Source organism: Argopecten irradians, chromosome 6 (genome assembly GCF_041381155.1).
Source record: "Argopecten irradians isolate NY chromosome 6, Ai_NY, whole genome shotgun sequence".
Taxonomy (NCBI): domain Eukaryota; kingdom Metazoa; phylum Mollusca; class Bivalvia; order Pectinida; family Pectinidae; genus Argopecten; species Argopecten irradians.
In genome coordinates, this window is record NC_091139.1 from 3,117,142 (window position 1) to 3,138,880 (window position 21,739).

The 21,739-nt window shown below is 34.8% G+C and overlaps 2 protein-coding genes across 3 annotated transcripts in view; one reads left to right on the forward strand and one right to left on the reverse strand.

The window, feature by feature from the left end:
• The window catches only part of LOC138324730 (mediator of RNA polymerase II transcription subunit 23-like), a 42,234-nt gene extending 33,944 nt beyond the window's left edge, over positions 1–8,290 (forward strand). For both annotated transcript variants that reach the window (XM_069269840.1, XM_069269839.1), the window contains exons 33-34: positions 5,775–5,860; positions 7,615–8,290. In XM_069269840.1, coding sequence (XP_069125941.1) covers positions 5,775–5,860; positions 7,615–7,774 — 246 coding nt within the window. In that variant the 3' untranslated portion in view covers positions 7,775–8,290. The remainder of the gene's footprint in view (positions 1–5,774; positions 5,861–7,614) is intronic.
• A 2,277-nt stretch (positions 8,291–10,567) lies between these two features.
• On the reverse strand, positions 10,568–21,726 carry LOC138324732 (serine/threonine-protein kinase Nek8-like). Its single transcript, XM_069269843.1, has 17 exons — positions 21,537–21,726; positions 20,122–20,327; positions 19,790–19,845; positions 19,185–19,361; positions 18,979–19,028; positions 18,681–18,762; positions 18,124–18,332; positions 17,667–17,731; positions 17,271–17,443; positions 16,051–16,192; positions 15,756–15,832; positions 15,020–15,137; positions 14,277–14,427; positions 13,842–13,999; positions 12,366–12,521; positions 11,784–11,939; positions 10,568–11,556 (listed from the first exon to the last, which is right to left on the reverse strand). The coding sequence occupies exons 1-17, from the start codon at positions 21,581–21,583 to the stop codon at positions 11,519–11,521; spliced, it is 2,061 nt and encodes a 686-aa protein (XP_069125944.1). The 5' UTR covers positions 21,584–21,726; the 3' UTR covers positions 10,568–11,518.
• Between the last annotated feature and the right edge of the window lie 13 nt (positions 21,727–21,739).

A 21,739-nucleotide genomic window follows, 5' to 3' on the forward strand; every position in this document is an offset into this window, starting at 1 on the left:
CTGTCGATGGACCTTATTTAGCAGAGTTATGGCCCTTTGAATTACTAAAACGTCATTTTCTGACATTTCCGTGCAATAAGTGTAACAAATGTAAACCATTTTTTTTCAAACTTAGTAACAAGGTTAAATGCCTTAAGGACTTGGCCAAGTTCGATCACAACTTTCAACAGACCTTATCTAGGGGAGTTATGGCCCTTTTCTTACATAAAAAAGTCAGTTTCTGCCACATCTGTACAATAACGGTAATAAATATTAACTGATTTTCTTCAAACTTGGAAACAAGGTTGAATGCCTGAAGTGCCTGGCCAGATTCGATCAAATCTTCCAGCAGATGTTATTTATCAGTGTTATGGCCCTTTAATTTACTACAAATGTAATTTTTCTGCAGTTTCTGTGTAATAACTAACATGTTAAAACTAATATTGTTAAAACTTGGTAACAAAGTTAAATGCCTTAAGTTCTTAGCCATGTTCGATTGCCACTTTTGGCAGATCTTAATTAGCAGAGTTATGGCCCTTTGATTTAATAAAAAAGTCATTTTCTGCTACTTCCCTACAATAACTATAATAAATATTAACCGATTTTCTTCAAACTTGGTAAAAAAGTTAAATGTCGTAAGGGCTCCGCCAAGTTCTTATTTAGCAGAGTTATGACCCTTTGATTTAATAAAAAAAAAAGTAATTTTTTGCCATTTCCCTGCAATAATTCCAATAGATATCAACTGATTTTCTTCAAACTTGGTAACAAGACCAAATGCCTTAAAACTTGGCCAAGTTGGATTGCCACTTTTGGGCGACATTATGTAGTGGAGTTATGGCCCTTTGATGTAATAAAAACATCATTTTCTACCATTCCCTGTGCAATAATTGTAACAAATGTAAACAGATTTTCTTAAAAGTTAGTATCAAAGTTAAATGCCTTAAGAGCTCAGCCAAGTTTAATAGTCACTTTCAGTAGACATTATTTTACAAATATTACTTCCGAAAAAGACTTCAGTTCATTTTTTCAAGTTTAATCCATGGTTAAACCTAACCTCAATAATGTTAACCTACAATATATCCTGAAAGCGGGGGATGGAAATTCCACGAATTTGCCTGTTCATGTGTTGTGTACATAAAGGCCCTTTTATTAAAACAAACAGCTTTGAGTTGAAACTGTTTTATCACACAGACCAACAACAAAGACAAATGATGATCATAATAAATCAGGTTGTTGCAAAAGTCTATGTAGATTATTGTATGCTCTGCTTGTCTGGAAAAAAAATTTCTACACAAAGTAATCACAATATGTAGTCTTATGGAAGATGCTTTAATCTGTAGGCTAGTATGTGCATTCAAAGACACTGTATATTTGGAGAGTGAGTCATTATTTCAAAACTTAATTAGTTCAGTGCTTCAGAGACTCAAACTTGGTATTTTCTTTTTAAATTCTCATAATTTACATTAATTTCAACCACAATCGACCAGTATGAATCTACAGTTATAACATGAAACTTATTTCGTGGTTTTGAGCTTTTGGTATTATTTCATGAAAAGAAATACTCTTTGTTAGCCAATGGAGCAATATTGACTCTATTATATAAAATAAATTTTGTTTTTATCTTTGTGGTTCCACAGTAACTATGAAAACAACAAAGATTTCTACACAATGAAATATATCACATCTAATATCGCTCTCTGTGTATCACAGTATGCCTGGATATTGAAACAGTTGAACCGATACAATGCATAGTGGCAATACACTGAAACAATACATGATACGTATTGACAATACGAAGGAAATACTTTTCATGTTAAAATTCCCATCGAGAAATAGTCTCGGGAAACCAACAGCTTGCTATATCCCTCAACCCCATACCTTAACTGTATACTCTTCATAAGTACTAGCTATCATGTAAACGAGAATGATGTCAAAATCGTCAGCATCACTTGTAAAAGGATTCTAACATTGTTAATAAAATATCAGTTTATTTAAAATATAAAATTTATACATGTAACAACAAATGATGATAATAATAATATATATAATAAACAAATGGTAATTGATCATTACTATTTACACTTATGTCAACTGAGATTGTTAAAGCATGGGAGTACTTACTACATTGTCACAGGAATGCAAGTTTCATAATTTAGGATGATTACCCTACCATGAAAAATCTTATTTTTTGAGAGTATAAGAATACGATGAAGAAAGACCTCATAGTGTTGCTGTCACTGTTCAATAGATTAAATCTACTGACAAATATCTGGATCTATCATTGACTCAATTATAATCTCACTTTGACATGCAAACTCTGACGGGGTAAATACTGAACCAGTACAGACTCACGGTTGTTACTGTAGCGGGATTGGACTAGTGCGATCAGGTAGCTCAATTATACCTAGATTATATCACAGAAAAACTAAAGGTTTTGTGTGTCACAACAGATGAGGCAAGCTGGTTAGCTCCTTAGGCTTTGATCTACTTCAAAAGAATCAAGTTACTGTACACTGTATGGATTTAAATTTGGACGTTTCTCTTTGTTATCTTCAAAGGAAGGCTTGATATCATGGCAAAGATAGTAACCCCTGATATATTGAGAATGGACTTCTGTCATTCAGATAGAAATTCAAATTGTCTGATTCCTTTTAACCATGATTTAGAGGGAATTCAGCCAGGACCGGCTTAGTACTCTGTATTAGCCAGGTTGTGAAGAGTTTTCAAAGTTCATATTAACCAAATTCTGAAGTAAGTTTTGATAACCACAGATGAGGCTGGCTAGATTCCTGTGGGCAGTTTGAGCTGTGTTGTCTGACTGTTTGGTCTAGCAGATTGTGTCTGGGTACATGTTGTGTCTTCTAATCTCAAAATAGAAAAAGTGTGTCAACACTGGCTGAAAGAAAACAATCTACCAGTTTAGATTCAGTATAGGTCTGGGTAGTATCTACAGGAGCTGGCTGCCGCCTGGTCGGGATGTTCAAATCCTCCTCTGATAGCTCTCCAAACAATCTCTTTATTATTCCGTCTTCTTCAATAGAAACATCTGAAACAAATCTCAATCGGGATACGTTGGGAAATTCCTCGGGTGTAACATCTAGTAGTTTTATTTTCCATCCTCGTTCTACAACATCTATGTGATCCTGAATTGTGGAGGGATCCTTGAGGTCATCTACTGCATTTCTCAAATCTTTGTACCTTTCAAACTGTTGGATGACATTGGCTTTTGCCTCATCTAATATCTTGAGCTTTTCTTTGTTGTGCTGGTCCAGTTTTTGCAGAGCTATGTCCGTCAGCTCATCTAGTATTCCTTTGAGTTTATCTCGCCTGTTTAAAATTTCCTGCTTTGTTAGCTCAGCTTGTTTTTCTTCTACTTCTAGTATGTCACATAAATCCTTATGGCGCTGTTTCAGTGCTGTTACACTCAGACCCCTTAAGTCCTTGACAGCACTTGGGAGCACAGTCTTGACAACTGTCTCAGCGGACTGAAGCTGGTGTCCCTTATGGTCAAATTCTATACAAAAGTCGCATACAGCTTTGTTACACGTTACACATACCATTATCTTCGGTCTACCTTCATGTTGTGGACAGGCCGTCTTCTCTTTCTTTTTCTGTGATAGAAGCCAACCTAGTGCGGCCATTTTCAATTAAAAGTGTAAATAGACAAAAGCTGGAAAATCCAGAGGATAAAAATAGATATGACTGTATATATGGAAATCCCCAGGTGACAGAGATAGTTTATAGACCGATAAAAGGTTTGGTGTGAAGTCATTCTTACCTCCAGGAGATAAAATGTGATTTTCTCCACGTGTCATAACATTTAATAGAATATCATCAATAGATTTTGAATGGATATTGAGTATGTGATTAGAGTGATCAAATAACTTGTGTTTAGGTAAGGAATGTAAGCTGAAAACTGTCTATTATGTGAAATATTGGACTGTCTGAGGTGTGTCAGTGTCAACGATAGTCCATTATTTCACATAATAGACAGTTTATATCCTACTTAAAGCATAACCCCCTTTTGTGTCAATATTGGACATTGTCCATTTAGTATGTGCAATCGATTATGGAGTCTATTGATAAAACAGTGGAAGGTTTTGAATGTAGCTCACCTTTCATGCTTATTTTAATTTTTCATGAGCTAAAGGTGTGTGAAATCATGGGTTGTGATCATTTTAGTTGACTTTTAGTTGGGTTAGGACGGTATTAATGTTAAATATTCCACGTCAAAATGGATTAAATGTGATTAATATACAATTGGAAATACAGGCTTTACTTACCAGATATATAAGTATTATAGTAGTATGTATATATACAATGATGTGCAATATGTGGAAAGGATTAATATTATCAATAGTTCTCGGATTATACACAAATCTACTAGGGAATCACAAAGTTCTTCAAGTGCATACATAATATCATTCAAGAAGAATTATTGCCAAAATTATATAGATCCAATGGACATTCCATGCTGGGATGTGTCTGTTATAGTAAAGTGCTTGAATCTATGTTTTGAATCTATCATCACTTTGGATTTTTACCTGCAAGCGGAGAATATGGTCATTGGAATTTACATTTGTAGCAATACATATGTATATTTGAAGAAAATGGATTTTGAATTTCTATGTTCATTATTCATTGTTTATTTAAGTACTTGTCTACTAAAACCTTCACCTGGTGCTGTCCAATATGCTACCTTTGACCGCCCATTATTACTCTGTATCTGTTTAACAAATTCGAGCTTATTGGACAGCTACAAATAAATAATGGACTGCTAAAGGCAACATATTGGACAGCACCAGTGAGCTAGTCCAGGGGAGGTCTGTGATTTTTGTTTGTTGGATATTGTACTAGAAAGATAATGGATGACATTACAACTGTATTTAAACTTTTACATTTTCACTGCTACACCACTAAAATGTTACCTTACCTAACACAGTTGGCATTCACCAGTGCATGAACTGTCATCTGTTTGTTTTAAAGTCACTATCATTGCGACGTTACAATTGTCGTGCCAACAACCACAGAAAATGGCTGTTCAAAACAACTGGACAGGTGCGTGCTAATTTAACATGAAGCGCTATAGTGCCCTTCATTAAATTTGCCCAGTTGGCATTTATACTCCCATTTTAGCCAACTGAATGCACTGCAATGCTTAAGTATATATAGGCTTGTCTGACAATTTCTTTTGACTCTCATATATACATAGCAGTTTTAATTACTAGTTATAGAGTATTGCATGGATTGTAACCAAACTTGGCCAGAAATGTCCATGTGGGAAGGAGAACATACTTTGTATCAATAGTGGATCTGACACTCTTGCACCAGGAGGGTCGAGACCCAATAAGGGTACACGGTGGTAAATTGTAGATTGTAACCACATCCCTGTTGGAAAGAGAACTGGTGTTTTAGGCTATTGTCATCATACACTGTCCGTCATCATGGGACGTGTGTAAACTTTGCATTTAAACGTCTTCTTCTCAATAACTGAAAGCCCAGGGTACTCATATTAATAGGCCTGCAACATGCTGGGATGAAATGCTACCAAGTTTGTTCAAATGAATGACCTTGACCTTCATTCAAGTTCCCTAGGTGTCAAATAAGCTAAAATCTTAAAAGGTAGTACAGAGGTGGCTATAAAGACAGTGATAGTAACCTCTGGAATATGGAGGATGGCCGAGGTGGAGTTTTGCAAGTCTGAAGATATTAGTTGCTGTAGACAAGTTAAACATCTCTATTATATGTTTGTAAGTTTTATTCATTTTCACATTTACACATACGTTTTGTTACAGTTGGTGGTGGAACTGTATGAGATACTAGTCGGTGTGGACAAGAATTGTGAACATCTTCATTACATGGACGCCATCACAGATTTCCTGTATCCTTTTGTCATAGCAGCTGATGTTTGTGAGTTCAAACATAAAATACATAGGATTATTAATGTCAATGTCAAAATATATTGCAAAAATCCAGTGGAGACCGCCATTTTGTCACAACATTTGCGAATCCTAATATCACCTCATTGTTTACTGACATAAAATCATGACCTCACAATGAATCTCCAGCAATTGAAAAGTTTTTCAGGTTGTAATACATATGTAAAAATATCACATGGCCGTGCATATTTGCCAACCCTCCCTATTTTAGACAGAGACTCCCGATTTTGAACCCCCATTTTAGGCCATTTTAGCAAGTTCAAGGTCTTTAAAATTCAAATTGTCAAAAATCTTAACCTATGCAAAAAACAACCTTTTATTTAAGGATTAACTTGAATAGATTTTTTATGTTATGGAGACATAACACAAAAATCTGAGTGTAATCTAAATAAACTGTGTTAATCCTTATAAATTCAATTTACTAAAGAAATTTCTTCTTCGATAATTTCTTCGTTATTCAAAATTCATTTCGGGACTTCGGGACTCTGAAAATTGTCTATGAAATCATTTACGCCATCATGACAGTGACACATCGACAATTGGAAGCCTAATTAAAATCCTTGAATGGTTACAAATGCGACGCCATTCGCTAAAGATAAATTTTTCTACAAGAGTGAAAAGATTCGCTGATAAAGTAAATTTTTAAGCCAATGAAAAAGTTTGTAACAAGCAAAATTGAATTATTTCTTCACAACGGGTTACTAAGTAGGTAGACTTTCCTGACGATAAAAGTTTAAACACAAGAAATTACCTCCATGGGAATTTCAAAAAGTTGGCAAATATTACATGGGTGAAATCACTGGATATCAGATTATGTGATAAATCATGTTATAACAGAAACAAATAGCTACAATACTTAAGCATCATTAACAGGACTATGAAAGAAAGTTCACACATTCAGTTCTAGCTTGATCAAGAGAATCAGAATATTTGATATGAAAAATTGATTCCTGAATGTAAAACTCTACTTAAATATTAATTGTTGATTGAGCAATTAACAACCATTGAAAAAATTTAAGGCTTTAAATACCATCAATGATATAATTTAGTATAGTTGTAATGGTCACTCAGTGTTATAGCATTAAAATTGTTATTTGCAAAACACCTAGAAAGGGAATTTGCTTAGTTAACAAAATTGTAATCATTTAGTCTGAGGCTTGCTCCCCCTCCTGTCCCCGGGTAATGATATTTTTCTTTCGCGTCTGTATGTATGTGTATGCATATGGGTGAGTGAGGTTTGGGTGTTTTCGTACATGTATAAATATATGTGTATATGTCATGCGCAGGTATATGTATGCATATAGATGTGCATGTGTATGCATGTTTATGCGTAGATATTATGTATGTAAATATATAATTTATATATGTATGTAAGTAAATGCGGTAATACATTTTGCAATTCCTTTATTTAAAAACAAATTCCTATATTAATGAAATTATGAATATATTAAATAAAAATTCCATCTCTACTTAAATTGTAATAGAAAGTAAAATGCTTAACTTTAGACCTTTTAAATTAATTATGATCCATATTCTGTAAGATATATGTAAATTTGTAGGTATGCATGCATGTATAGATATGCAAGTTAATGTTTTGTATTGTCTTGTTTTTATGATAAAATTGAATAAAAAAAAAAAATTTAAAAAAAATTAAAAAAAAAATAGAAAGGGAAATTGTACTTAACTCCTAATTCAGATACCACATTAAATACATGTTTGTCGGTGATGGTGTGAAGAATGAAGTGGAAAAACTGATCAGGAATTTCCGTCAGCCGCTACAGGTCCGCCTGCGATTCATATCCCATATCAACATAGAAGAGGCCATGACTCCACTTGCCCAGCCAATGTCTGCATAGCTGTGTCAGTCATGGACTTTTCATCTGTGACTTTCAGTCTATTTAACACCTCTTGGGGGTCGGTGTATTTAGCAAATCGGTGCTCAACTCCACCACTGCCAAGCCGTCAGTAAGCCATACTGACTTGTGTGAAGAACATTTGCCCAGTAGGAGTTGCTGCACTGTATGCTTCAGTAGTTTGTATACAGTTTCTAACTTAGGTACGTCTGATTTATCGCCAAGGAAACCATGCTAAAGTTGCATGCTTTGTATGACTTTGTATAGTTTGTAACATAGGTATGACTGATGATGGATTACATCGCCAAGGGAACCATGCTACTGTAACACAGGTATGACTGATGATGGATTACATCGCCAAGGGAACCATGCTACTGTAACACAGGTATGACTGATGACTGATGACATCGCCAAGGGAACCATGCTACTGTAACACAGGTATGACTGATGATGGATTACATCGCCAAGGGAACCATGCTACTGTAACACAGGTATGACAGATGATGGATTACATCGCCAAGGGAAATCTTTGTCAACACAGTAGAGATGATGATTCATCAGACTCAGTGAGAGTAATTATGATTCAGTCAGACTTAGTGAGAGTAATTATGATTCAGTCAGACTTAGTGAGAGTACATCAATATGATTCAGTCAGACTTAGTGAGAGTAATTATGATTCAGTCAGACTTAGTGAGAGTAATTATGATTCAGTCAGACTTAGTGAGAGTAATTATGATTCAGTCAGACTGAAGTTAGTGAGAAAATATGAAATCTTTTGTCAGACTTAGTGAGAGTAATTATGATTCAGTCAGACTCAGTGAGAGTAATTATGATTCAGTCAGACTTAGTGAGAGTAATTATGATTCAGTCAGACTCAGTGAGAGTAATTATGATTCAGTCAGACTCAGTGAGAGTAATTATGATTCAGTCAGACTTAGTGAGAGTAATTATGATTCAGTCAGACTTAGTGAGACTCAGTGAGAGTAATTATGATTCAGTCAGACTTAGTGAGAGTAATTATGATTCAGTCAGACTTAGTGAGAGTAATTATGATTCAGCTATTCTATTCATCAAAACATCCAAATCTTTACGATGTAAAGGCTTATTATTGGTTATATTTGCCATTGTATCTGCAAGCATTGTAGAAATATGTTGTAGATTTCTGATTGGAAAAGGTTGGATCTTTTGTTGATGATTTGGTGGAAAAAAAACCCAGTTAAACATGTTTAATGTCATTTATATATTCATCATCTGACAAAATTTTTGCTGAATTTGTCACTTGATTTTTCTACAATTAACATACAAGTATGACATATAGATGGTGATTTTATATTTTGTGATGTATTGTCCACTGTCATGCTCCTGTGCCATGGGCCATGCTTGCAATTCAAATGGTGTATCAATTCACTCACTTGTTCCAATATTTGCTGACAAATAATATAATTTTTGCAAACATTTAAAGCTTCCCATATGTTAACTACAGCTATCATTTCGAACTTTTCATATGTTTAGGTGTTTGAGGTGGCATTAGGAAAATTTTTTATTCCAGGATACTATTTCAAGCGATAGAACTGTCGGATGATGCTTGTAACCAATCTTGATCAAATCAAGATTCTCTTCCTTGTAAAAATACATGAATGTTTTACTTATGTTGATTTTCATAAGAATCCAATAACAAATTTACCATACACTCACAGCAAACTATACAGGGTTTGAGACCCAAAAACTGTATGTGTTAATACAATTTACCATCGATTATTCCCATCTTCCGGTGATAATGACATCACAAAACTCACATCAAAAGATGATGTCACAATTGCAGGAAGATGGGACTAATCAATGAAAAATGCTTTACTCATGTCAATGTGGGATCTCGAAAACTCTGTATTGTTCATCAACAAATTAATAGGGGTGTAGTTGAAGAATGAATAAGTTTAATGTGCAGATATTTTTTCTTACTTTCAGATTGGTTTATACTGTACAATTCTAAATTCCTATTGTGTTAGAATGTGTCCAATGCATGGATATATATCATCTTACCATACATAGCATTTAATTGCACAAATTAATTGATTATACAATTGTTATTTAGTTAAATCACAAACAAGTGTTTTTGTTGTGAATACATTTTTGTAAAATCTACACAACATACATGCTGGGACATGTGATGCCCTTTTAAAATAATCATAACTTCATATTTTTGTTGTACATATATACATGTGCTACCTGTGCAAAATGACTGAACTTGAAGTTCAGTGTATGCTTTTGTAAAATAAAAGTATGTAAAATCAAACCATTTTTAGTTATTGTTAATTGTGTATAAAAAGTGTATTGTTTGAGACTTCATCTTAAGAAAATTTGTCCCACCTTTAGTATCAAAGGTGTATCATCGTCAGAGACCCAGAGTTGATTACACTATGCTATACTGAATTGAAGTGCAATTGTGGGACTCTGATGATAAAGGCGTACATATCGAATTAGTTTCTCTTAAGATCAGGGAAGATAACATATAAGCTTTTGAATGAAAATGATAATTCCTGTACAGTTTGAAGTGAATCTCAATTTGGTTCGTGCTATAAAGGAAGTGACAAACACTTCAACCACATCGCTTGCATCAATAAGGCATGGATCTCCTAAAATGACTTCAACAAGGATTCTCTACAACTAGCTCCCTAATCTGGACCCTTATTCTAAGAATGAGTGGTCCTGATTCCTTGAGGCTGACAAACATCGGTATCAAGCAGGTGCTTGTAAATTACAGGTAAGTGTCAACAAATAAATAAACAACAAAGATGCTCAGATTTAAAACATGATTTTATCACAGAGAAATGGTGGACGGATCTGCGTAGACTACCAATGGTACAAAATGAAATAAATGTGTATAAGAAATAGAAAATCAGGTCCACAGATGAATAATGTATTATACATAATACAAGTCGCTTCAATGTATGGTCGTGTGAAAAGCGTTAAAAATGTAAACAATAGTGATATTTTAAAAAAACCATTTCATTGCAAAATATTGAGAATAAGCATGATACATTTTATAAATGTATTTCATCGTTATTTTAATTTGATTGGCAGTACATAAACAGTACTAGTACATAGAACAAACATAATTATATGTAACTTTGGGGGGGGGGGGGTGTCGGAATACAACTAAAAAAATCTGCTGTCTCATATAGATCACCATTAAACACACTTCTCACAATAGCACTAACAATTATATTGTAACTGTATACTCTACACAGATGTAAAGGTTCTACATCAATCGAGACATACTCCTTGTACACGGAACACATATCTAAGGTTTATCAGGCAGGGCGGTCGATTTACACAGGTGTAACAATACACACAAGTTTCCTTGTTTTGTTGATGTATAATCAATACACACAGTTCAATGTTTCAAGGACGGATAGTCAATATACAATGAACACAACTTTCACAATATAAGTTCCATGGACGTTTAATAAACACAAGTTGGACAGATTGTCAATATACACAGGTTTGACTGTTCTATATGGACGGATGGTCAATTTGCACAGGTTTCACTGTTCTATGGAAGGATGGTCAATATAAACAGGTTTGACTGTTCTATGGATGGATGGTCAATTTGCACAGGTTTCATTGTCATGGGAGGGACACTCTAAACTTTTGCAGAAGGATAGTCAATATGCACAGGATAAGTCATGAACACTTGATGTACTCAAATTAAAATTGTTCCCAGAAGATATTGACAATTCACAGTTGTCACTGTTCCATCGATGGACTGTCAGTTCTTTGAACAGCTGGAAATGAAGAAAGGCCTTATACCATTATTTTCTGAAGTTGGAACCATGTAAAAGGTATTATTAGGTTTTGAGGACAAAGTATACAGTATTCTAAGGTTTTGAAAATGTATTGTATTTTGAAATTTTACATTATTTTGAAGCTTTGGTGAGAAAAAAGTAGTTATCAGAAATACTTTATTGCATATTTTGTATCATAACCTTCAAACATGTACAGTATTACTTACGTCTGGTTGCCAGCAATGTGTTTCCATGGTTACAGGATATAGATGTTACAGAAAAGAGCTCGTCCGATGATAAATTGACTTTTTTAGGTGTTGAATCTGTGTCTGTTCGGCCCAGTCGCCCTCGAGCACTGTTACCCCAAGAGAAAACCTCTCCCCCTGTAAAAACAAATATTACCTATAAATTCTCCCTTAAATAATTCCTCCCTTCCTATGAAAATACATGTTTTATATGCTAATTTACGCACTGAACTAATTTGAATTTTACACTGAAATATCACACATTCTTTTCATTAACCATGACATATGTGATGGATTTTTCCAAGTGAACACATTCAATGTCTGTAGTGAGTACCAAGGGTACTGTATACGTCGTGTACTGCCAAACAAGGAAGTGACTAGATCCATTTACATCATTTGCATATTCACTCATTATCAATATACCATCCTCCATGTTTGTACAGTTCAAACCAAAATAAAAAATCAATAAGGTGGAACATTTCTGTTAATTCTCCTTTTACTTTTATAAGACAATTGTGTCTTTTTCTTCTCTAATAATAATAAATTCTGAGTGTGTTAACTCGCCTTCAACAGCTGCCACTGTAAACGTATCCCCACAGGCCACCTTTGTCACCTTCTGGTTCAGGAGAGTTCGCACTAGCTGTATCTGACGATTTGTACCTTCAGAGTTTCCCAACTGTCCAAACTGATTGGATCCAAATACATAGCACTGACCTTCCACTACAATGAAATAGCATATCAAAATACACTTACTGCTGCATCCATGATGTTCCAGGGGTTACTATCACTGTTGTGATATCTACCCCTTGATGTTCCAGGGGTTACTATCACTGCTGTGATATCTATCCCTTGACTATGGCATAGCAAATCTAAAGGCTCTGTGTATGACATAGATGAGACAGGTAGTTTGATCCTTACATATACATACAAGATAATGGTACACTGTACAGCTTTGAAATTGTGCATTAAGCATCCTATATCCCAAACAGACTGTTAAACAGAAGGAAAATCTAGACATTTTTTTCACAGCTCTAATTATCCATAACTACACCTGTATGAGATATGCTGTAACACCTGTATGAGATGTGCTGTAACACGTGTCACTACACCTTTACGTGTCACTACATCTGTATGAGTTGTGCTATAATACCTGTCACTACACCTTTATGAGTTGTGCTATAATACCTGTCACTACATCTGTATGAGTTGTGCTATAATACCTGTCACTACACCTTTATGAGTTGTGCTGTAACACGTGTCACTACATCTGTATGAGTTGTGCTGTAACACCTGTCACTACATCTGTATGAGTTGTGCTGTAACACCTGTCACTACATCTGTATGAGTTGTGCTATAACACCTGTCACTACATCTGTATGAGTTGTGCTGTAACACCTGTCACTACATCTGTATGAGTTGTGCTATAACACCTGTCACTACATCTGTATGAGTTGTGCTATAACACCTGTCACTACATCTGTATGAGTTGTGCTATAATACCTGTCACTACATCTGTATGAGTTGTGCTATAACATCTGTCACTACATCTGTATGAGTTGTGCTGTAACACATGTCACTACATCTGTATGAGTTGTGCTGTAACACGTGTCACTACATCTGTATGAGTTGTGCTATAATACCTGTCACTACATCTGTATGAGTTGTGCTGTAACACCTGTCACTACATCTGTATGAGTTGTGCTATAACATCTGTCACTACATCTGTATGAGTTGTGCTGTAACACATGTCACTACATCTGTATGCATTGTGCTGTAACACCTGTATGAGATTTCCTGTAACACCTGTAACTACATCTGTATGAGATGTGCTGTAATCACACCTGTATGAGATTTGCTGTAACTCCTGTAACTACACCTGTATGAGATGTGTTGTATTTACACATGTATGAGATGTGCTGTATTTACACCTGTATGAGATGTGCTGTATTTACACCTGTATGAGATATGTTGTATTTACACCTGTATGAGATGTGCTGTAATTACACCTGTATGAGATTTGCTGTATTATGTGAGTCTCACCTGTAACTACACCTGTATGAGATGTCCCAAGAGCTACCTCTTTCACTGCTAAATCATTCATGGGATGGGAAGTAATGTTCATGAAGTTGTATACATCCTCTACCACTTTGGTACAGATACCATCTGGTCCAATCTCATCAAGGCCTAGCTTGTTGTATCTATAATACAATACATACACCAAAATTGTAGCAAATCCCTTTGACCACAGTATTTTGTTTTGAAAGACTATAAACAATCTAATTACTTTGCCAATAACTTTTGAAGACAAACAGTATAAATAACTGTAACATTAAAAGTTAATTTAGAAATCAACTCTTACTAATATATACAGATTTCTGATTTTCAAAGCTGTAAGTCTGCTTTTCTGGAAGTTATACAAATAATGGTTTTAGATAATAATAGTTTAACTTACTTTATCAAACATAAGATTTTTACCTGTTACTCCCAGAACATAGAAGTTTGTTGTCAAGTGTAAGAATCATAGAGCAGTCCATACCACAGTGAACTGAGGACGGGTGGTGAGGTGGAGGGACCTGGACCATTTGGGGCGTGGAGAACGAGTCTTGGCTACCAAGGCCGAGACGTCCTGTGGGAATCAAGGTCATTAGAGGGGTCAAGGTCATTTTACATCATCAGTTAAATGTATCACTTTTATATCGTTCTATCAGTAACTGACTAGCATGTGCTAGGTGTCAGAGGAAATCTTTATATAAGCCTGAACTATGATGATTAGTTACAAATACATGTATTATGTTATCAGTTAATTGACATTCTGATTGCTATTCCGTATTTGCATATAACAGAGTTATCTGCCCTTGCGGGTAGGTACATGTATTAATTGTGATGTCATGTGTTTGCGATTGTAACGTCAAACCTTTCGGAGAAAACAACTTGAATTGTGCTCACAAAATAATGACGTAACAATCAATACCTACTTGCAAGGGAAACAACTCTGTAATATTCAAAGACGAAATTAGATTTCAAGAGAAAATTATTGAAATGGAAGTAAAATTTGGGGCCATCAATCTAACAGAATTTGCAGTACTTCCTATGATAATCTGATGGTAATTGATAAATCACTCACTGTGAAAATTAAATTTAAAGTATCAGAAGAGTTATAAAAGGAAGAAATAAAATAATTCAAAGTAACATCTCATTTATACTTTATCTATACAAACCATTATCTCCCCTGCCCCACGCAAACACTTCATGTTCATTGGTCACTGCCAATACATGGGTAGCACCACACGAAACCTGCACCACCTCGTAGCCTAGCAACGACTCCACAATCTTTGCCTGGTTTAACAAAGGTGGAATTTAATCAGCAGATACACTTTAAAATGTTAAATAAAAGATTCATTTTCAAACAAATCAACTGGACAGATAAATACTCTACAATGGATGGTGGGGGGTTCATATCTTAGGAATATTTCTAGTTTTCAAGCAATATTTTGTGCATTTTCTGTCAGAATATGACTTTATTTATGAAAATTCATGTGTAACCATACAATACAAATAGGATGGTGAGAATTGATACTTCACAAGAACTAGTCGTCTGTCAGTGTCCTCACCAAGATTTTTACAAAGCACCAATATTTCTCTAAATCATATTTCATTTTAGACATCAATTTGATCCCAGACTCCAAAATAAATCACTTCTATTCATACTCACCGGATTTTTACAATGTAATGCATTAGATAGTTTGTAAGGTTTGTACCTCTAAACAAGAGAGTCTTGAGGTCAGGTAAACGTTTTACTGGAATCAAAAAAAACTTTACATTGGGAAACATTTCGAGGATTATGCTTTTGCACTAGCTTCTGGATACTTGGTGATTGGAGTCTAACAAATACAGTGTTTTCATACAATTTCTAAAACTTAAATCTCTCTTTGAAACAAAAGTTTTCCCTCTCACCTGTACTACGTCGTTGTAGTTTCCGTGACCCAGACACCCGTTGGCACCACTTCCGAACGTCATCAAGATACCACGATCTTACAAACACAAAAGTAATCAGAGAACTTCATCTTAATGAGGTTAGCAGTATATCTGGTATTTCTAAATGTAAGTACAATTACCCAGGTATCTTGTTTGTAATTAGATATTATCTAACATTTGTTACCTGTGTGATATTCATTGTGAGATATTTGATGATGAGATATACAGGTTATTTGTGAGAAATGTTAAGTAAAACCTGTGAGATATCAATTACCTGTGAGACAAGCTGTAAATAGGTCCCCACACGACACGTGCTGTAGGTTGACCGCTGACTGACCCTCTAGATACCTGGGGATGAACCCGAGAGACTGGCCTTCTGCTGCTCCTGGCATCAAATTATCTGTTCCTACGGAGGCCTGGTAAAGCAGAGATCATTTCATAATTGAAAGTTGTATATCACACAGAATCAATAATTATTACATGGACACGTACATATGTATCTCTTCCCTAGAGATTGTCTAACAAGCATGCAGGAGTTTGGATTTCTCCCATACTTCACAGGGATATCCCGCGGTTGCTAGGATAAAGATATTTCTATCTTACACAGGGGGGTGTAAGACAGCTCGCACGCGCTAGACAATAACGTGACGTCATCAATACATGTTGCGTAAACTGCGGCAAGCATTGTAGATGACGTCATCAATTTTGCCGCATAACGACGTTCCTGCGATAATGGCGCGATGAAAAATCTTGAAACCAAGTGGAATTTCGTCATTTTACTACTAAGTATGGGAGAAAAAGAATCAAATATGGGTCTGTGAAGTGGACAGGGATATCTCAACCCTTGTGAAAGATTTTGGCAGTCAACCCTCGGCAAGCCTCGGGTTGACCGGCCAAAATCTTTCACTCGGGTTGAGATATCCCAGTCCACTTCACAGACCCATGTAAGATTCTATTAATCTTTGTCAACATAACAAACCCTGAATTGATGATTTTCCATCAATTCTAATAAGAGTATGGATTTCTTTGTGAAAAGTCTGGATCAGTGATCATTACACAATTATAAAGCAGAACTTATATTGTGAGCAGCATCACATCTTGAAAATTTTGTCTTTCTTTGATTTTATATGACTAGACATAGATTTATCTTTACTCTAGAAATCACAAAACTTTGATATATTGAATCAATGAGTAAGTGATAAAAAGTGACCTTCAGAAAAAACTGTTAATCAATAGCTGTGATATTCTTTTTTTATTTCTATTACTTCTCATCTGTATGTTACACTTCCTTACTAATTTGATACACATATACATACACATATACTTACACATATACATACACATATACATACACATATGCATTGCAATTTCCTTTAATATATTATACACGGAGTATTGTACAAAATAGCAATTTTCACAAATTCACTGTCTGTGATACTTATTTACTGATATCTATAGACATTAGAACTTATTTCAATTTTATAGCCATCCTACCTCCCACACAAACAGTCGTCCATTCTTGGTGACAGCGGCGCGCTGTGATCGACCAGTAGAAACTTGTGTAACTTGGGTATCACTGGTCGGGAGTGGAAGTTTCAGTGGGGACATCATACCATTACCCCAACAGTACACGGAACTCATGGCTGGTGGTTTGGACGACAGCGTGTCTGCAATTACGTAAACATATCATGATATAATACAAGAGAAAGTAGTATCTTAAAGTAAATTAAAACAAAATAATTTCTTTTGAATACAAGAATCTGCATCATATGAAGCACAATAGACAATGAATTAAGTATTTCATAATGAATCAAAATACAGAAATTAAGTTATCAAAGTTAATAAAATCCTGTATTTATGTGATAAATGAGAATTTTGATCTTGCTATACCTCTGGAGCTTTTGTTTCCTCGGTGAGGACGATTGATAGCTGGAGTTGGCAATGGCCTGTGGACTCTACAAATAAACAACAAAATGAAGTTCATTAATTCTCATAACTTACAGATTTAAAATGCTTCTGTCTGGTTCTCTTTTTCTAAAGATAAAAGTTTATTTTGAGAATTGATATTTAGAATAAACTCAATTCTCCAAAGATTACGATATACTTTGTCAAAACCAACTCTTATCTAATCCAGACCCTGTGTATTCCAATGTGATTGTATGGCTATTTCCTCCTTGATTTAGAGTTATCCGGTAACCTGGCTATACCGACCAAATGTACTTGTCCAAGTGACATCTGATTTAGACAAGTTGCACTGTATGTAGATAATTAATTTCTTTGTACAAGAAGCTTGCCCAGGTTTGACTGTAACTGCTGTGTACATACATCCTGATAGATGTATACTTACCGTGTACAGGGAAGCTTGCCCATCTCTGTGTGAAGGTTCAGTAAAGCATTAGATACAATCGGTTGGGCCATAATCTGATTGATGTGTGGTCGTTTGTTAGGGTCCAGATGAAGCATGCTTAGGATCAACGATCGTAACTCTTCACTATAAGTCTCCGATATCGGGGCAAATGTGCCACGCATAATCTTCAGGATCAGGGCTGGTAGGTTCTAGATTAAAAAGAAAAAAAAACTAATAGGTAATTCTGTATAAACCAGATATAAATATGTAAAGTAAATCCTCTTTTATAACTTGAATTGAAGGAAACCCGGTTTATAGTTCCAACTAATAGCTGTTCAAATTATCCAGGTTTTGTTACATGACATGTGCAGAGGCACCGGGGAACCATGTGATCAGTTCGCCGAATGGGCAGTATTCAAGGAATGTGAGGTCAAGTTAGAGGGATTATACTGTAATTTATTAAAAGACATTAAATTTTCCTTAAATTGACAGATTTATGAAGTAGGTGTTTGGTGTCTACAGAGATATGTTTAAGATATGTTTATCAAATGCCTTACAGCAGCTTCAAAGGCCTTTTTAAGGCTGGCAAGTTCATATAGCACACATCCCAGGGCCCATATATCACTCTTCTGGTTGTAGCTGACAATACGTCAAGGTTTGATAGATCCTTAGTGAAACAAATATATTTGGTTAATGTACTTACCTTATAGAATTATACTTAATATCATGATGACAGACAGTAATTATCTTTCTTTAACTCTAATATTATATTGTATTTGATATCATTCTGGTAATACATAATAATACAATACTATAGAAATTGGAATTGTGGTATTTCTAAAATGAAAAGGATACGGTTTTCCTTCACACAACTCTGGGGATATGTAACATGGTGTCCCAACCACCTGGAAAAACAATAAATAAATTAGTCAGTATAATTGACATCTATGTCCAAAAAGAAAACAAAATCTAAGTACCAACTCTATACCATAGTTAAAGGCCCCAACACTTACTGTATATGCCCTACATGTGTGTCTAACTCTATAAATCGCTACACTTACCGTGTAAGCTTTGCTCTTACTGCTGAGCACTTTAGATATACCAAAGTCACCGATCTTGACCACCTCCTTTCTTCTGTCCAGCAGGATATTCTGGGTCTTTAGGTCCCGATGTAAGATCTGCTTAGAGTGTACATGTTGCAAGGATAGTAACATCTGGGCAAAATACTTCAATATGTCCTGTCAAATAAATGAATGTAGAAAAGTCATGCAAATATTCTCTATTTTGTTGGATATTAAGGAAGTACATTATATTAAACTAGTTAGCTCATTTCCTATACAACTATACAGTGAATAAAATATGTTGTCACTTGATTCCAAATTAGAATACAGATTAACTCATAATACTCATTAAACATATATGCACAGTCAAACACAGAATATGTAGTCTTCATAGTAATGTGGGCTTGATACAACACTTGCGCTGCATGGATCCTAATTATAATAAATTGTTCTTTACTGACACCTGGTTTTACTGTTTGAGATTTCTTAGACACTAAACTCTCGCTATTAAGGTATATATTAATTAATTGAATGTACATGTGTATACAATGTATATATATTGGTATTCAATCATGATCAAATTTATTGTGAGTACATTTACAGACCTCTTCTTCTAATAGATTGTTGTTCCTCTGTTGTAATACCTCACTTAGTGTTCCGCCTGCAAACAAACAATCCAAGTTCACGGAGTGTAATAGTGTCTATTGAGTAAATGAATAGACATTATAAAAGAAACGTTTTTACATTGTCTTGATCTTTTAAGCTCTGAAATTGAAAAACTTATTTGATAATATTTGAAAATAATTGATTTTAATTAACAACTAAAATGTTATCTTTTACAGTACTTTTCTTAATATTTATTTTTTTAAAGTTGGAACACTGAATGCAACTCATGATTGACTTTACATTCAAAATTGAAACCTTTCTATAAACAAACCTTGAGCATATTCCATGGCAATCATAAGCGCCTTATCCTCGAGGAAATTTTCAAAGTACTGTATGATGTTAGGGTGTGACAGCATGGAAAGCACTTTGACTTCATTAAGAGCAGCCTGTCGTTCCTCTTTAGTCATCTGTTCTACAGGAATCTGTTTGATGATCACCAGCTTCTTGTCCGCCAACCGTCGACAGAGGTGGACAATCCTGTTAAATAAATATGGTATATATCAATAATGCTTCTTTGTTTAACAAATCTTTTCTGTTGACTTACTGTAACGTGAAACCAATAGATAACTGAAGACAATAATTCTGAATCAAAAACCAATGCTTGATCAAGTCTCTTCAATTTCAAGCCTTATTAAAAAATGGTCATCAGACATATGTATATCTTATTCATATTATATGAAAATATTACAGCAGAAGATGCAAGCAATTATGAAGCAGTGCATTATTATGTGCATATATATATATATGCATAGAAATTGGAAACTCCTTTTTTGTCTTTGTTGACAGGCAGTGGGTCCTCCGGTTTATAGGTACTTTCCAATGGCTAACTTCTTTTAAACGTATTCTTTTAAACATGATATTTTTGCAAAGTTTAAACATTACATCATGGTTCGATATGGCCAGTTTTGATGATTAAAATGATTTAATATGATTTTTGAAAGCATGAAATTAAGCAATTTTACTTGGTATTTCAAAAATCAGACATTCAAAACCGGTAGTGCATTTTAATTTGTTTTATTGGTATTCAAGTTAAAATCATATATTTTCTTTCCAAAATCGTCCTCATACCATCTGAAAATCTAAAAACCTTAGACACATACAGGGGTACATTTGCCAATCGTAGAAAAGGCTTATCTCTATAATACATGTTTCTGCTGGAAACTTGGAAAGAAGGAAAATTAAACAATAAAACTTAGAGAGAAAAAAATACAAAAAATACTGTGACAGTTCATAAGTATTGTAAAATTGTGTATTTCTTTAGAAGAAAACTGTTAATAAAACAAATTCTGTCACTGACAGCACAGGGGTCGAACTTGCAGCCCTCTAATAAAGGTGTTCAATTATGATAGAGTTTTCAAGCACAGAGACTTGTTACTATATAATTTAATGAATATACATATATACATGTACATTGTGTATAATATATTCATTTATGCAATATTAATGAACAAAACTCTGTCAGAGCTAGCTCGACGCCAATTTCAAACAAAAGTTAGGCCTAATACTTTCTTATGTTATTTCCCTTGTGAAATGTATGTAATAGCTGCTCTGTAGACAAGGCCTAATAATTGGTAACGTGTCCCTGTGCCGCACAAATGTACTCTACCAACTCGTCCCATGCACATATGATAGGATTATATCAATCGAATCGGTATAAAATGCGTGCTTGTTTCGAATCATAATTACCCATAAGCTCCTCTTCCCACCACACGGATCTTTTCGTATTTCTCCATGGTCCTTAGATAGTTTAACTGCGAAACGGCGACTTCAAAAGATCCGTCAACCCATAACTAGGTAAAAAGTTAGTTGTCAATATTGTTTTTATCGTTGATGTTGTTGACGTCCGGTCTCGCAAAACTCCTATCTTTGAGACGCTTGTAAATGTTTTG

What these genes read in the sequence shown, in the direction of transcription:
- LOC138324732 (XM_069269843.1), bottom strand. Translation starts at nt 21,583, where the DNA reads ATGGAGAAATACGAAAAGATCCGTGTGGTGGGAAGAGGAGCTTATGG. An exon ending in AAAAGGCCTTTGAAGCTGCT is followed by an intron (nt 18,333 to 18,680) that starts GTAAGGCATTTG and finishes TTTTTAATCTAG; the next exon opens with AACCTACCAGCCCTGATCCT. An exon ending in AGGAAACAAAAGCTCCAGAG is followed by an intron (nt 17,444 to 17,666) that starts GTATAGCAAGAT and finishes ACGTAATTGCAG; the next exon opens with ACACGCTGTCGTCCAAACCA.